The sequence below is a fragment of the Danio rerio genome, chromosome 11 (assembly GCF_052040795.2).
Source record: "Danio rerio strain M-AB ecotype USA chromosome 11, GRCz13ab, whole genome shotgun sequence".
In the NCBI taxonomy this organism is placed as follows: domain Eukaryota; kingdom Metazoa; phylum Chordata; class Actinopteri; order Cypriniformes; family Danionidae; genus Danio; species Danio rerio.
The window spans coordinates 19,250,201-19,272,037 of NC_141031.1; the positions used below are offsets into that span (position 1 = coordinate 19,250,201).

The 21,837-nt window shown below is 36.9% G+C and overlaps 1 protein-coding gene across 4 annotated transcripts in view; it reads right to left on the reverse strand.

Moving 5' to 3' along the window:
• Positions 1–21,837, reverse strand: part of suclg2 (succinate-CoA ligase GDP-forming subunit beta) — a 253,960-nt gene that overhangs the window by 9,993 nt on the left and 222,130 nt on the right. For all 4 annotated transcript variants that reach the window (XM_087271811.1, NM_001386309.2, XM_087271810.1 and 1 more), the window contains 1 exon segment: positions 5,685–5,805. In XM_087271811.1, the coding sequence (XP_087127937.1) occupies positions 5,685–5,805 (121 nt within the window).

Genomic DNA, 21,837 nt, shown 5'->3' on the forward strand with positions numbered 1-21,837 from the left:
CTTACAGCCATTACTGAGGGCTTTCAGGCCACTGTGCTTAATTCACTTTTCCAGAGAGCCACTGCTGCTTCAAGGCATTTTCATTTGGATGGATCATGCTTTGTGAAAACTGTGTGTCAGTAATTACTTCTGCACTACGATTATAGAAAGGCTTTTAGACGTTTAATTTAAAGTGGTGGCTCAACCTTTTAACTTTAACAACGTTTTATAAAATAAAAATAAAATTAATTAATAACAAAGTAATCATTTAATTAGAAAATTACATCATTAATAATATGATATTTAATTTATTAATTAATACATTTACAAAAATATATGAAACACTATAGCGGGGCTTTTACTGTTGCGTAGGGATGCTATGCAAACGGGGGTAGTTTCAAATGCAGCTTTATTATGAGAATGGTCAGACAGGCAGGGGTCAAAAAACAGCATTAACAGTGTAGTAGAGAATCCAGAAGCGAAATCCAAAAACAGGCGAAAGGTTCAGGGTAGAGATGTGCGCAGGACTACATTTTTAATCCCGCTCCCGCCAGGTTTTAGTCCGAACCCGACCGCTCCCACTTATATTCAGCATTTGTTGTCCCGCTGCTCGACTCGCCCCGTTTTCTAACCGCCACGTCTGTTCCTGCTAACAGCTGAACTAAACCACAAACCACCCAGCTATACAGAGTCCAGACAGCCTATAACAAGCTGTCTGTACAAACACACACACACACACACACACATACATAGACACACAGCACCAAGCAAATGACACTCAGACAGCATCACGCTCTCTCTCATTCACACACATAGACAGCTCTAAGCTCTCTCTCTCATTCAAACACATACACACACATAGACAGCAACAAACAAGCTAAACACAGCATCACGCTCTCTCATTCACACACATACATAAGCATGCTTGCTCGCTCTGGAGTCGGGAGCGATATTGTTAGACCGCCCGCTTCCGTTCAAAGATGGTTATTATGTAATAAATAGACTATAATCTTACCATTTCATGAGTGAGTGAGCATACTCTGTGCATCTGAATGGCTGTATTTAAATTTTTGTCGTGTTTTGTCTGGTGCAAACAGCTAAATTGCTCATCACTGCAAAGCTAGTCTCATAGGGTGTTGTTATGACCCGGCGTTAAAATGCAACCTGCTCACATAATGTTTACACTCGTAATATTTATATTATTTGCTAACTAATAACCTCATGTGGAACTCTGAATCTGCGCCTCATTTCGGAGTCTGCTACTGTCCACTGGAGGTCACACTTCAGTCACAGATGCATGCTTTGAGAGCCGTTCTGTATGAATGAATAAAATATGCAGTTTTCCACCAAGGCAACCAGGGTTGTTGAAATATAATTGGGCGGGTTAAAAGAACCAAAACAAAGGCAGCGTTTGGGTGGGTAACACATTTTCAAAGCAAAATACCTGACTTCAGCATTGTTTTTCAGATAAACAAGAACGTTCACTTGGCATGTTCACTTTGCTGTATTTTTATGCTTGCATACATAAAAACGTACATACAGCACCTTTAACTCTATAACCATATAGTATAAAAGTTATTTTCAAATCCAATCAGCATTCAAAACGGCTCTTAATGACCGGAATAATGAACACAAATTTAGCCAATATTACACTTTTTAAAAGTTGAAGTCACACTTGGGAAGAACAAAACCAAACACTTAAGTAGTATATTAAGATCAAATTGAGTGATAAAAAAAAAAAAATATATATATATATATATATATATATATATATATATATATATATATATATATATATATATATATATATATATATAGGGTTACAAAAATGAATGGATATTTCCTGCAGAAATCCAGTGAACACTGATACATGTGACTGCGCATTAACAGAGAAATTCTGGAACGACATGAGGGTGAGTAAATGATGACGGAGCGTTCATTTTTGAGTAAAGTATCCCTCTAATCGCTGTCATCAGGTTTGGCCCACATGTGCATTCCCCTTGAAAGTGCAAATATTACCAGAGAATTAAATATAATCTGTATTTAATTGTGCTAAATATCTTCATGCTTCTCTTGTCCTACATTTAATTGGTCCTCAGAAGGACAGGGTACGGCATGGACAAACGAGGGGCAGAAAACTAATGGAGTGGAGTATATGTCTCTCTCCGGGGCAAAACGACTCAGCTGTTTTCTGCCAATTATCCTAATGGCCAGATGGGAGCAGGCCGAGGCCCTGTGTCACACGAGCGCGTAGCATTAGCATACACAGGTGAGAGGTCCCGCAATCAACGCCTGCTCCTCTGCTCTACTCGCTGCCACCAACAACTGCTGTGGCGTGACGCGCTTGCTAACCAACACCAAACACACAGCAATTGACAGGGGCAGGTTTGGTAACAGAGATCATTTGACCAAAAAGTTAAGAGGTAAATTAGTTTAAAAAAACATCACTTTTTGCTTAAAAGGGGAACGTTATTATTTGTTACTGGATGGTAGATGAGTTTCAGGTCTACCTGGATTGTGTCTATAAAATTTCAGCCTAAGATGGTACACAGATCATTTAAAGGGCACCTATGAAGGAAATCATCTTTTGTAAGTTGTTTGGACAGACCTATGTGTAGGTAAAGTGTGTCAACACTTATATTGTATTAATATATAGAAAATAAGTCTCTTTCCTTTAAATTATTGACGTTAAAACAGCATCCAAATCGTATATTCAGGTCCACCGCAACGTGATGTAGGAGTGTGGTTTCCCAAACCACTCAATTGATTGACAGTCGCGTTTTAACATATCTCTTTAGTAACGCATAATATCATATCAACAAGACAGAACGTGCAAAAAGCAACTGGGGTTAGAAGATCTGTTCAGCTTGCTGTGATCATCAATCATCATCAAATGTGATTAAAATGAGTTTTACAAGTTTAATGTTTAAATGTTTTTAAAACAGTGCAGTCTTTATCACCACAGCTATGAGTCAGTACAATTCTAAAAGAATTCTAAAAAAAAAAAAATCAATCCTGATTTGTGGATGTTAAATCAGGTTTATTTTGTGCCTCAACATAAATGATATTCATACAACACTGGATATTAATGTGTATCCTGTCACATTTGCTGTGGAAAACGGTGCAAAGTTAAATGCACATGCTATGTGTGTGATTGGGATTGGAGGGTGGGGAGAACTAGCATTAAAGGCACAGGCCACAAAAACAGCTAAATAGTGTTGAAAGCAGAAAATTCCAATATTCTGAAAGGTCTAACAAATAATCTGATGGATGTTTTGAGCTGAAACTTTAAAGACACATTCTGGAACACAAAAGACTTCTATTAAATGTTGAAAAAGGGTAAAATAGATGCCCTTTAATATAAAATGCTGTAATTGTTTTGGGTGGTAGCAGAAACACAATTTCTTGTGCGTCTATTTAAATGCAAATAAGCTGCTCCTTCCTGAAAAGAGGGTGGAGCCTTTACAGCTCTTGTCTCCGGTAAAATGCGGTCACCATGTACAGTTTTCTTTATTTAGTTTCATTAATTTGTAAGCTAGTGTGAAAAGTTTTGCATGTTGTAGCAATCCAGAGTTAAAGCTTGGTGAACTTTGACCTGTAAAATTGTGTGACCAATAGAAAAATGTGGCCAAATGTAAGACATTTTACACAATGGCAGTGTTACTTCTTCTTGTTTTATCCCGCCTCTTTTTCTAGCCCCATTCGATCAAATAATCCTCTTATAATAACTAGTGTTGGCCACTGGCCTTTACTTTAATATCTCCTTTAAAAGAGTATTTTTATAGGTACTAGTACTTCTCACAAATATTAACTGATTTAGTAACATAATTATAAAAGTAACTAATTACCAGGGAAGTTAACTATTGCGTTACTTTAAACAATCTAATTTGTCAAATGACTATACAATAAATACAGATTAAAATTAGATACGGTTAGATTAAAATTAGAGTAGAATTACCTGTCACTGACGCAGAGGGACTCTTCATTCTATTGTTGCACGATACATAAACATTAATGCTTTTCACCTCAATGAGGGAAAAGTAGTGCTTATTTTCCAGTTTGCAAACGTTACCTTTGAACTTGCTAGATTTGACATCGTTCTGACTCCTGGTCGTTGGTGTGTGCGGCTGACTGTGCGTGTGCTTGTGTGTGAACCGTAGTACTCTGCCTCTGATTGGCAAATGATGGAAATGTACTCTATCTAAGCCAATCATCATGCTTCTTAAATACTCCACATACACAGACAGCATAATCATCATCACTGGTTGCTTATTTGTCCTGCCCCAGCCCTGAACACACACTTACTTCAGAGAAAAAGAGGTATTATGGCTTAGAATGGTGCTGTTTGTTTGAAAACCGCTTCAGTGTGCTCAATTATAGTAACTAAAATTTTATTGTAAGTAACAGCAACGGCGTTGTAATGGGTGAAAATTTGATTACTCGTTACTGAAAAAAGTATTGCCGTTAGTAATGCTGTTTATTTATAGCGCCATTTTTCTCATCACCAGTAACAACAAACATATAATTTCCATATATTTTAAAGCCTTGTAAGTTTGATCTCGTAATATACTCTGTTTTCGTACACAGACATGATACATGTCTGATACAGGTGATAATTAAATTAAATTAAAATTAAAATGGTCATGCTGAACTGAGTCTGATTCTCTCAAGGTTTTTTTCTTCACTCTCCTATTGGTGAAGTTTTTTTTCCCTCTCCGCTGTCGCCACTGGCTTGCATGGTTCAGGATCTGTAGAGCTACGCATCAATGGATTTGCTCTTCAGTGTTTGGACTCTTAGTAATGTTTTCAAACCACACTGAACTGAGCTAAACTGAACTGAACTTAAACACTAAAAACTGAACCACCCTGATCTAGTTACTATGACCATTTATGTGAAGCTGCTTTGACACAATATACATTGTAAAAGCGCTATACAAATAAAGCTGAATTGAATTGAAAAATTGAATATCATGATACAGGTCTTTCAAATGCAGTGCACATGTGCATTAGCTTGGTCAAGATAAAAAAAACAAATGTTTTTAGCATGATTATAATTTTTAGCATGATTAGAATGCTTAGAAACAAAATGAAACAACATTTAAGCAACACTCCACTGTAACTCCCCTTGAGTTAAACGGTTGAGTTTTACTATATATCAATCCATTTAACCAACCTCCAGGTTTGGTGAAAGCAATTTTAGCTTACTGTAGCTTAGCATAAATCATGGAATTTGATTAGACTGTTGTGTCAAACTCAGTCCATTGAGGGCCATAGCCCTGCAAAGTTTAATACTAACACACACTTACCTGTAGACTTCAAACAAGACTTAATTAGTCTGATCAGTTCATGAGTTTGACACCCCTGGAATAGCCCATTAGCATCTCACTTTAAAAATGACCATTTCCTATTTAAAGATAGACTCTTTTGCAATTACAGTACATCATCTACAAAGAGTGACAGAAACTAAAAAGTTGCAATTTTAAAGGCTTTGAACCTGTTTAAAAACATAGAGTGTTCTTTTTAAGTGTTCTTTTAATTGTACTCATGGCAAATCTCCATTCAAAAAAATAAGAGCTGCACTTATGGCCACCTATTGAATGGATTTCCCCTATGGCATAATGCTGGTAATGTTTGTGAATGTATAAAGATGAGGAAGAAACTTTGTATGTCTAAAATGTCCCCTTTTAAATGTTATTATCACTCACCTTCGAGTCTGACCACCAGGGGAACCTTGAGCTCCAGTTCTCTGCAGGCTTTGGTGATGCCGTTAGCAATGATGGCACAGTTAACAATACCTCCAAAGATGTTCACCAAGATGGCCTCTACCTGAATACAGAAAAAGAAGAGGAAATACAATGTTTTAGAAAGACAAAAAGCCAAAAAAAAACCTTCAGGGTTTTCACACATTTAACCCACAAATCAATCACTTCCAAAGAAATTAAATCAGAGTTGCAGGATAGCTAGAAAAATTCATATTCATGATGAAAGATCATGGAAAATTCATGACAGTTTCTATTATTCATAAAATTATATAACATTTCTAACATTTTTTTTTCAGACTGCAGAAAACCCTGAAACTCATGAATAAAGACTAGCTGCCAAATAGGCTATTAGCACTAGCATGCTAAAACCCTTCATAGGAATGGAAAAGAGATTTGAGGTGCTTAAGTCCTGAAATGAGCAGCCCACCTGAAGAGAAGAGAGACATTTGAGTATCAGCTGTGCTAACAATCCTATATAATGACCGTAATTCCTCAGAAGGAAATAAGCAGATTATACTTCACAAAGCCCAACAGTTTACATAAACGCATAGCAGCAATCAGAGGGATAAGAACGTTGAAATGTATGTTTTACACGCACAGAATTGTTAGCAGCTCGTGAACGTGTTAGTCTTACAAGGTAAGAATTTAAATAACTCAGTGTCAATTAATTTTAGTCGAATTAGCAAGTCATCAGATTAATTTGGCATGTTTACGCATAACCTATGCTAATCTGTGGCAGTGGCTGCTGGCTTCATCCGGTGGTAATGATGTTTACATGGTTAGAGAGGAAATCCCGGGATCAGAGAGATATGGGTGGATTCATCCACAAATGCTGTTACTCCACTCTCACTGGAGAGAAAATACAGCTGCTGTTTTGTGAATTAGTGCATAGAAATAATGAACTGAGGGAATGGCAGTGTCTTCTAAACACAGGGGTGCTAGTACCTCAACTTTCTGTTATATGATTGATAGGTCACATATTTACTTGCACTTGTATTTTGTAAATTTGCACCATGACAGCACTGTGTGTGCATGATGCTGAGAGGTATTAGACAATTATCAATAACACATACATAAAATAACTGAATGAAGATTTGTGAAGATCAGTAAATTGTGTAACAAACAATCCATATAAAAATAAATTCAGAACTTTACAGTATATTATATTTACATTAATATTTACATTACATTTTTACAACTTAGATACTATATATTGCTTTAAGAATAAACTATACCTATATACACACTGCTCGTTAACGCACATTTCTAATCAAACAATCACATGGCAGCAACTCAATGCATTTAGGCATGTAGACATGATTGAGACGATCTGCTGCAATTCAAACTGAGCTTTAAAATAGAGATGAAAGGTAATTTAAATGACTTTGAACGTGGCATGGTTGTTGGTGCCAGACAGGCTGGTCCGAGTATTTCAGAAAATGCTGATCTACTGGGATTTTCACGCACAACCATTTATAGGGTTTACAGAGAATGGTCTGAAAATGAGAAGATATCCAGTAAGCTGCAGTTCTGTGGGCGCAAATGATGCCAGAGGTCAGAGGAGGATAGCCAGACTGGTTCCAGCTGACAGAAAGGCTACAGTAACTCAACGCACAACACGTCAAACCTTGAGGCAGAAAGCTACAGCAGCAGTAAACCACATCTAGTGTCACTCCAGTCTGTTAAGACCACAAAACTGAGGCTACAATTCGCACAGGCTCACTAATATTAGACAATAGAAGATTGGAAAAACGTTGCCTGCTTTGATGAGTCTCGATTTCTGCTGTGATATTCGGATGGTGGGGTCAGAATTTGGCATCAACAACATGAAAGCATAGATCCATCCTGCTTCAACAGTTCAGGCTGGTGGTGGTGGTGTAATGGTGTGGGGGATATTTTCTTGACACACTTTGGGCCCATTAATTCCAATTGAGCATTGTGTCTACGCCACAGCCTACCTGAGTATTGCTGTTGACCATGTCCATCCTTTATGATCACAGTGTACACATCTACTGATGGTTTCTTCCAGCAGGATAACGCACCATGTCATAAAGCGTGAAACCTCTCAGACTGGTTTTTTGAACATGACAATGAGTTCACTGTACTCAAATGGCATCCACAGTCACCAGATCTCAATCCAATAGAGCACCTTTGGCATGTGGTAGAATGGGAGATTCGCGTCATGGATGTGCAGCCAACAAATCTGCAGCAACTGCATGATGCTATTATGTCAATATGGACCAAAAACTGGTACTAGTAAGGCGTACCTTATAAAGTGACTGTTGTGTATATAACACACACACATATATACTATAAGCTTTGATGCCTTCATACTTGAGACAACATTTCCAATAATTCATTTTGACATCCCTCCAAACGTCTAACTCCCTATGAAGTTCACTCACTGGTGAACATGGGTGCACATAAGCACATGCACACACATGCAAGCACACATACCTACCAAATCCAAATATTCAACATAAAAAGAGACCAAATCAAAGAGAAACCCACAGCTGACTCAGAGTAAAGGTGAAAAGACAGAGACTGAAATAGATCCAGCTGGGCGAGACAGGTACAGGCCCACCTGAGTGAACACAGCCACATCTCTACATCCAGACATATCGCAGACAGCCGGTGTTTCATTGTCAAGTACTGATAAAAATAAGCCCACACCAAAACAAACGATAAAAAAACGTGTCTGGCGGTGGCGCTGCTGACAGTAGAAATACAGTCAGCACCAGAAATTCCAGCATGAGACCCTGAGGCTTCATAAATATTGCAATTTACTTTTAACACAGTATTTTAAATCTAACCAATCATTGTCTTTATTGTTGTATAAGTCATATAAGTTCCAGAAAAGATGTCCATTTACAATACACAAAAATCCATGTCAGGAACTAAAAGTAACTTTACAATTGTAGTACAACACTTTATCCGACTCACAAACATTAAATCATTAAATAAAAGAAAAAAAACAACATCATAGCGCTATTTATTAAACAACTAATAGACTGTGTGTGTGAGAGAGAGAGAGAGAGAGAGAGAGAGAGAGAGAGAGAGAGAGAGAGAGAGAGAAAGAGAGAGAGAGTCACCTTCACGCAGACAACAAGTTTTGTGTGTTGCTGTGTGGAGATCTCAATGCTAGAACAGGGTCCTAAACTGACTGTACCACAGACCGAGGGAATAAATATTTGGACAGAGTTATCAACAAAACAGTGTAAATATTTCTAGGAATAACTCTGAAGCCCAAATAAATAAGAACAGAAAGCTCCTACTTGAGCTCTGTCGAAGCCTCGGTCTGAATCTGGTCAATGACAGGGTGAGAGGAGACTCATTTCATTAATTTGAAATGACAAAAAAATATTTGATTAAAAATAATCACATAAGAAACGATGCAGTGGAGCAGTACGTAGTGCTTTCGCCTCACAGCAAGAAGGTCGCTGGTTCGAGCCTCGGCTGGGTCAGTTGGCATTTCTGTGTGGAGTTTGCACATTCTCCCCGCGTTTACATGGGTTTCCTCTGGGTGCTCCAATTTTCCCCACAGTCCAAAAACACAGTTCTATAGGTGAACTGGTTAAGCTAAATTGTCTTTAGTGTATGTGTGTGAATGAGTGTGTGGATGTCTCCCAGAGATGGGTTGCGGGTTGAAGTTAACTCCGCTGTGGCGACCCCGGATTAATAAAGGGACTAGGCCGAAAAGAAAATAAATGAATAATCGCATAAGAATAAAAGTTTCTTTTTGAGTCAGATAAAAATAGCTTAATTTCTGTTGTCTATATGCAAAATTTATATGGATGTTAAGTAATATCACTTCAGGTAATTAAATTACTTATCAGAGTAACTAAGTTACATTTTAGACAATTATTAATTATGTAGTTAGTAAATATAATAAAGTAACTAGCCTAACACTGTTTGAAGACATGAGACAGACATGCACACTTTGGCCAAGATTGCAAGTGTGTGCAAATGAAGAAGGTCAATCAATCAATCAATCAATCAATCAATCAATCAATCAATCTATCTATCTATCTATCTATCTATCTATCTATCTATCTATCTATCTATCTATCTATCTATCTATCTATCTATCTATCATCTCATTTATTCATTTCAATTTCTAAAACAATGAATATACATTGTCAATAACAGAAAATGAGTACAATAGGAAGAGAAAAAAAAGACGTCATGACAAGTCTATTTTCAAATTTAGGTACAAATGTAACAAATATATATTTATATAAGGCTCTAAGATAATGTAGTTTTTTTCTTGCCTAAATATTTACGAAAAAATGCTTAAATAATTAAATATATACATGTTTTTTTTTGCTTCCCATTTACACTTATGAAAAATATTTCTCTATAAATAAAGAGGATAAAGGTATATGTGTATGTATGTATTAAAGCTCAGTGCTAGTGCTTAGTCCGACACTAGAGGGCAGCACAGATCCAGATCAGTGGTTCTCCCCCTCTCTCTTCTCTCTCTCCTTCAGCCGCAGCAGATTTTTCAGCACGGCCTTTATAGTGCACTGTCATATTTCTTCCAGTCATGCGTTTCCTATTGACATCTATGTATATTAATGATACGGCAGGCGTGATTTATGCTTTCTCGTACATGAGTAAATGCTGCTTCGTAAAAATATAGTGCACTTCGCTCAAACTGCCAGTGGGATTTCGAATGAAAGAGAACAAACGCGATAGAAACTGTCAGAGGCGCGGGATCTTGTTTTTCTTATTTTTCAACAAAACAAACTCGTTTTACCTCAGGAATGTCGGACTCCAGCACCTCCAGGCTTGAGATTTCTAGAATATTGTATTAATGGGGAAGTGGAAGCAACTCAGCAGAAAGCAAACAGACAGTTAGATGGGGAGGCTGAATGTATTACAGGTAATGGAAGAATACAGCGTGTATTGATCTTAAGCTAAAGATTTGTTTATCGTTCATGATAAACACAGCTTTCGTCATGGATTGGATTTTACTCATCATGTCAGTGGTCCAAGCAACAGATCAGTTTTTAGTTTTATTCCTGCAGTGACTCAATTGACCTGCTGATAATCGCCAATTAAACTAATAATGTGCCTCTGAATCAATGGAAATAGGCTGCACAATAACGCAGGTAAAGCGTGGAGGTCTTTAAAGACATCCGTTATTATTTAATACAATTGTTTTATATTAAATAGGAAAAGGAAGAAGGAGAAAAACAGTTTTGTATGTTATTTTGTTGGTTTAAAAGTGTTTCTCTTTTGGTAACAGACACAACTGCAACAGATGGAGTTAAAATGTACAAACCTTTGACATATTTTTAATGTACAGACCATTTTGAAGAACGTATACAAAAACAATGGTCCTAATCTATTTCCTGTTTTACATTTTTAATTTCTATAGCTCCTAAGAATCCAAAAAGAGTCACACATTGATAAAAAATGTTATTATAGCTGTTTTTACATTAAATTATGATTAAATTTCCTCTTGTTACAGTTATGAAATAGTTTGATAATAAGCAGGACATGTTTATGGGCCAATGACTTGGCCACATTAAAATGGTCATTCATTCATTCATTAATTCATTCATTTTCTTTTCGGCTTAGTCCTTTTATTAACCCTGGGGTCACCACAGCGGATGGAACCGCAAACTTATCCAGCACTTGTTTAGCACTTGGATGCCCTTCCACCTGCAACCCATCTCTGGGAAACATCCATACACACCCAGAAGCTTCGGACAGTTTTAGCCTACCCAATTCACCTGTATTTCATGTCTTTTGGACAGTGGGGGAAACCGGAGCACCCAGAGGAAACCCATGCAAATGCAGGGAGAACATGCAAACTCCATGCCAACTGACCCAGCCAAGGCTCGAACCAGCGACCTTCTGCACCATTGCGTTGCCCTATTAATATGGTCTGTTGAGATTGTTATAAGTTCATAAATATTAAACAACACTGTAAAAAAAATAAAAATACATACAGTATATGCATTCTACCAGAAATGTGCATTATCTTTCCCTGAAATAAAACCATAAATACAGTGAACATATATTATTCATTTGGTTCTCAGATTTTTTTTTCGTTATTAAAAACACTTTACAAATGTACAAACCCTGTCATTTTCCTTGTCCATTGTCCTTGTCCCTGAATTTGTTGTGCTAAAAACTGTTATTTAAAATAAAAATCTTAGAAAAAACAAGCTTAAGTTGTTATCCTTCACATCAATTGATTAAAAACATGAAATTATAAATGAATTCTACAAATAAATACTACAAATATATAATACAAATAAATTTACAATTGTCCCCATGTTTCTGTCAGTCTTGCACATTTGCATTAAATTTAACATAAAATGCATGCAATACACCTTTAAGGCTATGACTCAGAAGTGATGAAGGAGAAGCTGATGATGATCAAGTGTGTATATATATAGTCAAGATATATATATAATTTTAACTTAAACTACTTAGTATGAGTCAAAATTACCCTAAAATTAAATATTCAATATTTTTATGCCAAACATCATAAGTAAAGATCACATTTTATGAGTTTTTATTATTTCCAGAAATATATAAAAACTTAGAACTTAAAACTTAAAAACTAAGAGCTTAATTTTCAGAGTAATAAATCATTTTTAAACCCTCACATACCCTTTTGAAGATTTAATTGTATTAATTGTATTTCCCCAAATCAATGGCCCTTATGACAGGTTTTGTGGTCCAGGATCGCAAATGAAAAAAAATGAACAAATAAAACTGGTCTACAGCAATTTTAGTCCATAAAGTCAAATACTCTCTGAGAACAATAATGATAAAAATAATGCTCTTTCCCCCATTTTACCCACAATATAATATATATATCAACCATCAGTATATATAATGGCTACAGGAAGTAAGTCAATAAAGGACATAAAACAAAGCAATGGATCTGAAAATGCATTCCGAGGCTTTTCCTCAATCAAAATAGGCGGAAAAATTATTCAAGCTCTCCTAAGCAAAGTATACCATCTCAGTCAGCTGCTCTCAGAGCTTCTGTTTGTGTTAGCCTCCAGTGGATCTCCTGTATCACATGACTATTTTAGTCTACATGAAAGAAAGCTTGGAAAAACTGCACCGGTCCCTCTCTGTTTGCACTTTTAACACGGCAGCCTACTTTCCACTACTTTCATCTTTATTTGCTTTGGAGTATCTTTTGTTTCTCTTTGTGTCACGATGAGGCTCTGGCGCTGACAGTGGCTTTGAGCCAATCTCTTGTTCACTGTACCCACCGGTCAGCCATTAGCTACGTCCGACGTCCTTTGTGATGCATTTTATACAGCTTTGGAACAAAAATCCCAAAAACGAGATGAAACAAATGCAGTCTGATTTTTTTTAAAAAGAGAAGCAAATGACTATAAATGCGCTGCCCATTAGAAATACAGTATCAGCGCCAGTATGCCTGTGGTTTCGTCGGGCAACGCTGGCATTATCATCCAACCACACATTGGCAGCTGTGCTCCAAAAAGAAAGAGGTGTCTACCCCTGTTGACCAGCGCTAATCAATCTGCGCTAGTGCATCTGTCTTTTGTTAACGCCTAACAGATTGTGCTTAAAGAGTGAAAACGTTCGTCAAGCCGTACCCTATTAGCACCATTGTTCTGGCTTATCTGTAAAGCGCAGGCCTGCTTTCAGATTCCTCCACACCTTAGCTTTGTGGAAAGCTTCAATAATCTGGAGGTCGAAGGTTAAAGCTCAACATTTCTAAATGAAGAGGGGCGGATGACAGCTGTCATCAATCTGAAAGGAGGAGCGAAGAACGTTGTTTGTTTTTGCACATTAAAGTGATGGAATTAATGGCGTTTCTGTGGGTGAGTTAATGATAACAGGTGGGTATCATGCAAAATGCTTCTTTAGCATTAAAGAGTCCTGGGAAAAAAGAGAAATATTTCTGCTTAGTCACTCTCAGGTCAGTTAAGATATAAGTTACTTTTATTAAAAGAACAGCAAGGAAGATTTGCTTGGACTTTACAATAAGGTTGTATTATTCAATCATTCATTCATTCATTTTCTTTTCGGCTTAGTCTCTTTATTAATCCGGGGTTCAACTTATCAGCCAACTTATCCAGCACATGTTTCACGCAGCGGATGCCCATCCAGCTGCAACCCATCTCTGGGAAACATCCATTCACACTCATTCACACATATACAATTTGGACAATTTAGCCTAACCAGTTCACCTCTACTACATGTCTTTGGACTGTGGGGGAAACCGGAGCACCCAGAGGAACCCACTCAAATGCAGGGAGAACATTTAAACTCCACACAGAAACGCCAACTGACCCAGCCGAGGCTCAAACCAGTGACCTTCCTTCTGTGAGGCGACAGCACTACCTACTGCGCCACTGCGTCGCCAAGGTTGTATTAGTTACAGTTATAATTAATTCATTTATTAACACAAACACACAGTGAACAATACATTTATTTCAGTATTTGTTCATGTCAGTTAACGTTAGTTAATGAAATACAGCTGTTAACTATTAATGTTAACTCATGGTGCAATAATTAATGTAACAAGCATGCATTTGGATGGTAATAATGCATTAGTAAATGTTGAACTATGATCAGTGTTGTGCAAGCTATGTCCAAACTGTACTACGTTACAGATTACTTGTTACTTTGATTTAAAAGTAATCCCTTACCTTACAATATTACTGTCTCAAAATGTTACATGACTCTTATATTACATTTTAGTTACTTTCACCAAAATAACAACAGAATTAGAACTTAACATTCTAAAATGACAAAATGTACTGCAGAGCATTTTACATCCAGTAGAAAGCGATATGATGTAGCAGAATGACTGTGATCTAAGTCTGTTAATAGTATGGCAGAGATAAAGTGATTATCTTACAATATCTGTGAATAGCTTCGGTATATTCATATTAGACACAACAGGCCTACTGTATTTGTAAACTCCAATGCAATGACAAGATGCTGATTTTATTTATTTTTTAATTGTTGCCACTATTTTAATCACTTTAAATTCAAGTGGTTTACAACCTGATGAAGTGAGCATGATGAACATAGCTTTCTCAATATAAAGTGCAATTAGAGGACCAATCTTTCAACCTGTCAATTTATGCCATTGAAATTAACATATAGGCTAAACTGCTTAGAAAAAAAAAAAAAGAACAGATCAAACAGAGATCTATATGCCTCTAAAAAGACTAAATTATTCCACTGACCGAGAGAAACTTAATTTCTGCTGCTTTGGCTTATCACTTTCATCTTTAAATTTAAATATAAACCATATCAACATTCTTTGGATAAAGAATTTAACAGGAGGATATCTAGAGAGCAAAAGCACAAAAAGAAGAACAAACACAAAGCACAAATTATGATTCTGCATCATCTAACAGGGCGAGAGCATTCGCATGTGAGAAGCCAATGCGTGTGAGAAGCTTATAATTGAGAGTTCGCAAACTGGCATGTGAAAAAATAAATAAATAAATCAAAAATTTGCTTGCTCATATTATATAGAATAATGTGCTCTTGACTTGTAAAACTGCGCTTATGACATTTGTCAGTGAAATAACGCCATATGTACGTATGTCCATCTCGCGAATGTACTGTCTTTCTGCCATTTTCATATATTTTCCACTTTTCCGCTGCGCGTTAGGGCTTAACGTTACTGCAAACCGACTACTGCGAATATTTACTAATCACAAACAGGAAATAGAACTGCAGTATTTTTTATTTGTTATTGTCTTACGGGCAAAAAGTTTGTTGTAACGCAAACTTACTGAACTTTGTACTGAGTAAAATATTAGTGAAAATTTATTAGTAATGCCTAACACTACTGCGGTAGAAAAAGTAATATGTTACTGTAATACATTACTTTTGTAACGCATTACTCCCATCACCGACTATGATTAATAAATGCTGTACATGTACTGCCACAGCCATATCACTCTAAGACCGGTTACTCACTGAAGCTAAGCAGGGCTGTGTCTAGTCAATACCTGTATGGGAGACCACATAGGAAAACTAAGTTGCTGTTGGAAGTGGTGCAAGTAAGGCCAGCATGGGGGCACTCAAGCTGCAGTTTGTGTGAGTCCTAATACCCCAGTATAGTGATGGGGACAATATACTGTCTGTGAGCTCCTTCTTTCGGATGACATGTTAAACCGAGGTCCTGACTCTCTGTGGTCATTAAAAATTCCATGGAACTTCTCGTAAAGAGTAGGGATGTAACCCTAATGTCCTGGCCAAAATCCCTCCATCCGCCCTCCCAATCATCTCCATTCACTGAATTGGCTTTATCACTCTCTCTACTTCAAATATAGCTGGTGTATAGGGAACGCACTGCCATCATTGTCCTGTGGCTGCCGTCGCATCATCCGAGTGGATGCTGCACAATGGTGGTGGTGTGGAGAGACCACCGTTCATGATTATGAAGCACTTGTGTATGGCCATGCGCAGTAAATGTGATACATAAATACACATTACATTGTAAAGATTGGTCTGTGCAAATGGGCCTGTTGAATGCTTGATTCTGATTGGTTGATCAACTATATTATTATTATTATTTTATATAAATGCACAATTAAAGTAGTTCCAGGCAGGTCTTAACTGACTTAAAGTTTCATATTACTGTGCTGAATGATTTCAGTTATTTTGCAGCCTATAACAGAAGTGGCAAATACATTCTTATTGGTTGCCAAAAATATTTTCCATACTGTATATTTATGGCAGAACGGCACTGGATTAAAGACAATTTCACAGCTCAAGAAAACAGATGAGGCGAGGCAGTGGCACAGTAGGTAGTGCTGTCGCCTCACAGCATGAAGGTCGCTGGTTCTAACCTCGGTTCAGTTGACGTTTCTGTGTGGAGTTTGCATGTTCTCCCTGCCTTCGCGTGGGTTCCCCCACAGTCCAAAGACATGCGGTACAGGTGAATTGGGTAGGCTAAATGAAGCGTGATTTTGCTGTAGCAAAATCTCTAGAATAACATTCTCTAGAAAAAAAATATTTAGAAATGTCAATTGTTAGTGTGACAATTACCAGCGATCGTAACTCCTAAGATGGCTGGATCTCATTCACAATAACCATGGACTACAAATCCACCATTTCTGGACTACATTTTCATACATGCACTTTGCGCACACACGCACGCACACACAGGACCCTATCATACACGCGGCACAATGTGGTGCAAGGCGCGGCGCAATAGTCTTTTGGTAGTTTCAGCTTGGCGCAAGAGTCGTTTTGAGGCGTTGCGCTACGCTGTTTAAATAGCAAATGCATTAGCGCTCATTTGTGCACCCATAGGCGTTCTGGTCTAAAAAGGAAGGCGTATTGCTGGCGCATTGCTATTTTGAGAAACTATAATAGATTTTTCATTAGACTAAAACAAACCCGGTCTAAACTCCGGCGCAGAGTTGCGCCTCGCTTAAGCACTGCTTAATACGCACAAGAGAGCAATGGGCAAATATCTTTACATATGAAAAAATGTAAATGTTAAGGATATATATAGGATATAATAAGAATAGATATAGGATATAAATATAAAGGATTAAAATATTACAAAACATTATTTTCTAGCCTACATAAATATGAAAAATCACTGCTTTTAGGTCTTCTTCATCTCGGGAGGCTTTTTCAGTTCATTCAAAACAATTTTCTTTTGTATAATGTTATTATTATTAGCAGTATTATTTATTATATCCATATTTATATTTGTTTTATTAAAAAAAAGCTTAGATTTGCCCACCTGCCAGGTTTTAGACCATATGGGGCACAGCATGTGTTTTAGGATATAACTCAGGTTTGTGAGCACACTTCGTTATTATTGTTCATTTATTCATTTATTTTACATTAGAACTGAATTCAGAAATACTTTTGAAACGAATATTTGCGCTTAACAAACAAAATTATTTATTTATAGACTAATTGATGTCTGTGCGTAAAGGTTTCCCTATCCAAGAGCGAATGTGAAAGTAGATCCAATACCTCTCATTCTCACGCAGTAGATGCTCTGTTTAACAGTTTTCTGTTAAAAAAAAAAAAAAAAACTGTTAACTGTTTGCTTGTGAAATACTCCTTTTTTTCCACTTAGACTTACTTTGAGTCCTGTAAATAGCGAATGCACTCTTGGCGCGACGCAGCTGGCTCTTAAAGGTAATAGGAGATGAGACTCTAATTGGTTTATTCTCAAAACACACCTATAACTCTTTAAGAAAATAAACTCAACCCTTTTAGACTATGCGCCACGACGCAAAGCAGATTTTCCCGTCCTTAAATTAGCAAAAACGCGTTCTGACACGCCCTGAAAGCGTTTGCGCCCTGCGTTTTGCGCTCGTCGCATGGACCGTCAAAATAGAGCCCACATTCTTCCTCATTCTGACTGATTACATTCGCACCACCTGAGGATTGTCAAAGACTGATTACACACACTATTTAAGCAGCACACTCACTCATTCACATTGCCCAGTCTTGTTAGCTGTAAAGTGACATTACAACGCTTTATCCTTGTCTTGTTTTCCCGTGTTTTGACCTCAGCCTTGCTTGCATTTTTGTCCCTGTCTGCCGCCTGCCTTTTGACCTCTTGCCTGATACTGTTGACTACGATTTTAGACTTCCTTTATACATCTGTTTGCACCTGTGTTGACCATTCCTTGCCTGACTACTCCAATAAACCTGCATGTGGATCCTAACTCAGTTGTCTCTGTCACTACCCGTGTTACAGTTAGGCCCTGGCCCAGGCCATCAAGGAAGTAACAAAATACAACACGACAAACAAAAGAAAGCCCTTGAAGTTGGGTCCGTTTATATATCTTTTTTGTTCCCCTTTTTTTGCAACCAAACAATTAAACGAAACCAATACCTTGGAGAGAAACCAGAGAAAACAATGAACAAAAATATCACATTTAAAACTCCTTAAAGTTTGCCTTTATGGTAATTTTTGCCAAGAATGTACCAGCGCCACGTAAAACGTTTTTTCTTGTTGTTTCAAAGACTAACACTTAAGGCACAATTCCTTTCTCAAACAGTGCACAGTAACATGGTAAACATTAAAATGTGGAGGTTTTAATAATGCTATTCTGACATTTGGAATTTTAAACGAATTATAAATATCTGTGTTGAATGAATAAACAAATGTTCTTGTTTTACATGCTTATATGCTTTCATATTTGTTCAATGTCCAAGAAGAGTTTCCTATTTAAATAAGTTTTTACAAAGGCTATTAAAAAAAAAAAAAAAGATTGAGAATGATCTCAATCTCAAGAGAATGATTAGACATTTGTACAAAATAAAAAATATACCAGCATATGTGATGTAGTTTTTGATAGCTCATTTGCGCTTCTGCTACTCCTTTGTACATTGACTTAACAGTTTTGACTCCTATCAAGAAATGATAAGCCACACAATCAAGCTTTGTTTTTGAGTTTTGTTCTTACATTTTTATGTATGCAAAAAAAGGTGAAACGACCAGTTTATCTATTTTAAATGCCATAGACATATGTGATTTACATTACTACTGAATTATTTTAAAATGTGACGTCAAGGTGTGATCATGTAACTAAAAAGCTGAATCAGTCATCTGAATTACAAGTCAACTGTCCAAAAGGACTTCTTTTTTTTAACCAATCCTTTTTTTTAAGTTTACAATTAAGTCATGCCTCCACTGTATTTTATTGAATTTAGTGTTTAATTCAGCTCAGGAAAACACATTTTGAAATTTTATTGATTATATTATAAGGTTGAACACTAAAAAATGTTATTTGCAGTTTGTTCAAAACTACTTACAGTATCTACAATGAGCTAAAACAACAATTTATGTTCAATCCATTCCATTAAAATTTGCAAAACCTTTTAAGCTGACTTAATTTTTTTTTCTGTTGTCCCAACACAAATTCATTGTATGGAACCGAGCATTTTTTTACAGTGTTGGTTCGTTAAAACAAAGATATTTTATCTGGCTTTTATTGGTTATTGATTTTGGACCATAATGTTGCATTCAAAATTTTTGTTGTTCAGGTTTATAGAGATGATGCAGAGGTGTGGGTTACACAATTTCTTTTTCTCTCTCTCTCATACATTTTTAGCAATTCAAACAGACGCAAGCTAAACTTACTGCAAAATTCAAGATAAAAAAAAAAAAAAACATACATACATTTTGAAAATCTAATTTGTGTGAGCCAGAAAATCAAGACCAATATGAAAGCACCAGTACATGGCTGAGATCTGCACATAGAAAAAAAAAATTAGGCAGAAACTGTTGTGTTTGTATATGACAATTATGCACATATATGTAAAATAATTTAAAAATGCGAAAAAGGGCTTTTATGTATGACTGCAACAGCATGGAGTATGGCTGTGCCATGAACAATGTGAGGGCCAAGTAACATCTCCAAGAACTCCTTTGAGAAACGTACCAAAAGCAATTACCAACAGAAAAGTCTTGATTGTGTTGAATTTAAAACCAGTTAAAATATTCTGGGTGAACTTCCCCTTAAATAACAGTCAACACATGAACACACAAGACATCCTGACACTTTCTAGGAAAAAATAAAGGCACTTTATCAAAGCCGGAAAATGCTTCTGATGGACAAAACGCTGCCATTTGAACAGCTTGGGCTTCATATCTCCTAATATCAGTCACCCAAACTTGGCGTAGTCACAGAGATATGAAAATAATATTCAAATATTTTGGCAAACAGTAAGCTTGGTGACAGCAAAGCCAGCCCCGTCGATAAGAAAGTTAATATGCTTTTTTTTCTTTTTGATATCTCCGTCTTTTGGCTCTTTTCATTTGGCACAATCTTATCGAATCTAGAGGCTATTTTTCGCCTTCTGCTAATCCATTGCCAGTGGTTCTGCTTTTCCTCTGGAGCAAAAGAGAAAGACAGGGCGGAAAAAAAAGGGACGGGGAGAGGAAGACGTGGTTTGGTCCCAGGCTGTTATTGAGGGCTCAGATTGGGCCTGGCACAGGGGATAAGAGAGAAATAATTATCCAGCCTGCTGAAGCATGACAGCTTCTCTCTTCACCCAGAGTGAAGGAGATGAAGCATTATGTCAAAAAATCAGCTCGCAAAACACAGACACATCTTGACATCGCCATTCCGAGTATCACTTCGTGTTAGGAGACACTTGAGAACTGCCCGTCGACTTTGCTTGATTGACAGCTTTTGACGGGACCTTTCTTCCGGCTTGTGGAGGGAGCTGGACGTATCGGATGAATCTCAGTCAACACAAGTTTCTGGACGTATGGATGCATGAAATGTCAGAAATGTTCGCATTTTGGGATGTCCATCTTTCTCCGAGACAAAAGTTTATGATGTTGCGAAAGTGGATGGAGTGGCAGAATACAGTTGCAAAAATGGATGTGTAAAATGTGGAGTGTCATAGATTTTTTGGGAATTTTGGAAGAGGGAATCTAGGGCTTCTCAATATATGAAAACATAAAACTATTTTTTTATTTTTTACCAAGAGCTGCTGTGAGTCGCTTCACAAGAATTAACCCGCTTTATACAGAAATGGGTCCTCTGGACAACTCATCAAAACAAACTTTTTGTTTTTTTACTTTTTAAACTAGAATAAAGTGTGACAGAAATACACAACACTCTACAAAAAGTCTTGTCGCCTATCCAAGTTTTAGAAACAACAAATAATAATAGATCATTTGTCATCAGAAGGGGCTTACATGAAAGGCAAAGGCCTCTAGATTACGCTTATTTTACCAAAATAATATGATCATGCATTAATTTTTAATTATTTAATCAGGATTGTAAGGTCTGACTTTGCTTAGACAAAAGTCTTGTCACTTAACAGAAATAATGTACTGTACAATATAGAATATTTTGTCATGATGCAGTGGAAAAAGAATTAATATTGTGTATGACTCCAATGAGCTTAGAGGACTGCATCCATACATCTCTGCAATGACTCAAATAACTTATTAATAAAGTCATCTGGAATGAAAAAGAAAGCATTCTTGCAGGTCTCCCAGAGTTCATCAAGATTCTTTAGATTCATCTTTAATGCCTCCTCCTTTATCTTACCCCAGAGATGCTCAATAATGTTTATGTCTGGTGACTGGGCTGGCCAATGCTGGAGCACCTTGACTTTCTTTGCT